At 51.8% G+C, this 3,096-nt stretch overlaps 1 protein-coding gene across 1 annotated transcript in view; it reads left to right on the top strand.

Moving 5' to 3' along the window:
- Positions 1-530: 530 nt before the first annotated feature.
- ADAMTS14 (ADAM metallopeptidase with thrombospondin type 1 motif 14) overlaps positions 531-3,096 on the top strand; it is a gene marked incomplete at its 3' end in the record, with an annotated part of 32,311 nt that continues 29,745 nt past the window's right edge. The window contains exon 1 of the mRNA XM_085305590.1: positions 531-544. Within this exon, the coding sequence (XP_085161716.1) occupies positions 531-544 (14 nt within the window). The remainder of the gene's footprint in view (positions 545-3,096) is intronic.

Genomic DNA, 3,096 nt, shown 5'->3' with positions numbered 1-3,096 from the left:
AGAAAAAAGTATTTTATTCTTTTTTTTTTTTTTTAAAAAAAAGAAGTGTTTCCGTTCTCTTCCTAGCCCCACGGGTTTTGCAGTTCCTCGCCAGAAGTCACCCCGTGGCGACCGTCGGCCGAGTCGCGCCGGCGTTTTCTCATCTTTCGGATTTCCAAACAGCAGCTTTAACTCTCCGGAAAGACCCGAACCGGTGGCCGCGGGCTGGACACGCGGCCCTAGCTTTGCGCTGCGGCCGAGCCCGGCGTGCGGCCTCTCGAAGCCGGGATGTCAGGGGGCAGAAAAGCCGTTTGAGGTAATTGCTTGAGGTTGCTCTGATTTTATCAGACCCGGTGGCCCCCACTCCAGGAAGCCTGCACGGTCGAGCAGAACAGCACCYGCGACAGAGACCAACGGAAAAAGCCACCCAAATGGCTATTTTTTTAGCGCCCTTTCCACCACGTCTACCTAAGGTGGTCCTTGGGTTGCTGCTGTGAAGAGCAGAACAGGGGCAGGGGAAAACCAGGGAAAGGCTCGGGTTAGACGCCGGGATGGAAGCGGAAAGGTTGCGCCTGAAGCCACAGGGAAGGGTCGACCCGGTGCTGGGGCGGAAGGAYGAAGGGACGGATTAGGTGGGCCGAGGCAAGGGGAGGACCAAGCCGCTCCTGAGCTAGAAGGACAGCTACGGCGCTCAACATTTTTGGAGAATTTTTCTTCTTCTTCTTTTCGTTTTGTTGGAAGAAACCTATTTGTTCGCTGTGCTTGTTGGGCTGTTTTTARGCCAAATGACTTTTTCCTTCAACAAACGTGTTTGTAAGAAATTGCTGTCTGGAATAAAATCTTTCATTGTACACTGACCGCTCTAAACTAAAATTTATTTTGAAATCTATTATTAAGTATTAAACTGCTGCAAATTTCAATTTAGCTTTACTAGTGGAAAAAAAAACCCCAACCATATACTTGTCTCCTTTTTTAACTCTTCCCACCCTCTCCTTGTGCTGGGAACTGTGGGGCAGGGGAAGGAAGAAGGCTGAAGATAAGAGCAGCTTTTCCACCAAACCAAAACGTTCCTGTTGTGTTTGCGTGGGAGCGTAAGATTTTATTTCAAGCTTCCGCCAAAAGCTGTTGCCTGAATGCAGGAAATTTGATCTGTTTAAATCTTTTTTCCTAAGAGRTATTTTCCTCTGTTTAATTAGCACTATCTAATCCCTGTGAAAGGCCTTTTGTAGGAAGCACAGGATGAGGCAGGGCAGGGAGCGACGGGAGGAGAGAAACCGGGAGAGGAACTTTTGTCCATTCTTAGCTGTGATGGTGACCAGGGTTGTTTCTTCCTTTTCCTTCTGGATGGGGGTGTCTTACTAGAGGTAATCAAAAATCCGCTTTAGTTGTGGTCATTTTAACATTGAAGGCAAGTAATACTAACGGATAAGGTTGATGTCGCTACTAGCATGATGGATCTGGGAGAGATGGTGGGGTCTTGCACGCCCACCGTGTGCAGCAAGGTGTAGGCTCAGGACCTCAAAACATTTCTTGATGACCTTTAGTAGCTGTGCGTTCAGTTTAGCTCTGCATACAGTGGAAGGAATCGAATTTAAAGCTTTGACCGACCGTYGTCGGCAGCCGGATTTGAAGGACCCGTTTGTCAGCTCAGACGGACGTGGCTGCTGGCGCTGAAGCCAACGGTTTGCTAACTTAGGGGAAGCGTTAATGGTCTACAGGGACTGGATGAGTTCATGGATATTGCGGATAAAGGAATACTTTTGGCCTCTGAAAAGATTAATTAAATGATGTTTGGGGAGCTGGTCTTCATGAGTAAAATCTGCTCTTTATTACACGTTTCATCATAAATCCATTCAGTCATAATTATGGCTTGTTCCAATTTTAATGCCCTAACGAATGCATATCTGCCTAAGTTACCAAAAATGCTTGGAGCACATAAACTCTTGTTTTCCCCCTATATTTAGCGCAAAGAATCTTTTATGTCTCAAGCCCTGTGTTGAATTACACATTGCACTATGCGAGAGAGACATGCAAACAAATGGGAAGACTTGCTTTCGGGAATTCAAGTTTGGTTTCCCACCTCAAAGTCCCGTTTCCCTGGCTGACAGAAGCTTATGCACCGCTTTTCGGGTGGTGCCTTGCGGCTTTCCTTCTTGGGGGCTTTTGGGGTCGGACTGGGACTGCTGAGCCCTGGTTACTCCCCCACAAAACCCAAGCAAGCCGCGGCGCGAGGAAGCAAGGCTCCTCACCCTCCTCTGCTGCTCCGGAGCGCCCCGGAAGGCGCGTCAATACAGTATCGGCTCCTCCGCGTTGCGAGCTACCTGYGAGCCATCGCAGCCTGTTTTCCGGATGCTTCACTCGTTTCGCCGCGGGCCAGGAAGACTTGCAGTGCAATGGGGTGCAAGGACGAACGGGTTTGCCGGAGCTGCGCACGGAGCCGCCGTGCCCTCTCCCACCCGGGGAGCCCCTTACCCGGATGGGTTTGGTTGGTGTCTTGCACGATGAAAATAAGCCCCGGGAGAAGCCCCTTTGCTGCGGTGTTGCATCTGTTGAAATGCTGTTTATTTTTCAGGGAATTACCTGTCCTGGATGGGGAGCCATAAAGATAAGACAGCGCAAGACCCGCTCTCCCTGCTCGCGGGGAAAGGCTGCTTCTCCCACAGCGAGCGTGTGCGCTCTGCCTTGGACAGCCTTGGTGATGCCTTTGGAAAAGCCCAGCGACGCCGGCCTTGGGAGAGCAGGCACCAAAGGTGCAGAACCCCGGTGCTGCTGCCGTGCCAGCACCCTGTTTCACTGCATCTATTTATTATCATTTCTTATTATATTTTTTCTTTCTTAAAAAGTGGAGGGGAGCAGCAAAACCTGGGAGTAAAGCCAAACGACCCCGCGCGTTTGTAAGCCCGCCGGCCGCGGTGCGTTCCCGGAAAAGGACGTGCCAAGGCTGAGCGAGGACGGCGGTCGGCGCCGGGCAGGGGGCAGGGGCAGAGGAGGAGGAGGAGGAGGAGGAGGAGGAGGGGAGAGAGGGAGGAAGGCTCCTCCTTCCTCCGCGGCCCCCGCCGGGGCTCGCCTTTGTTCCGGGCCGGGCCGCCTCCCCCGTGCGGGGCCGCGGAACTTTTT

Source organism: Rhea americana, unplaced genomic scaffold, assembly GCF_003343005.1.
Source record: "Rhea americana isolate MKP2758 unplaced genomic scaffold, rheAme1 scaffold_222, whole genome shotgun sequence".
Classification (NCBI taxonomy): domain Eukaryota; kingdom Metazoa; phylum Chordata; class Aves; order Rheiformes; family Rheidae; genus Rhea; species Rhea americana.
This window is presented reverse-complemented; position numbering and strand designations above follow the sequence as displayed.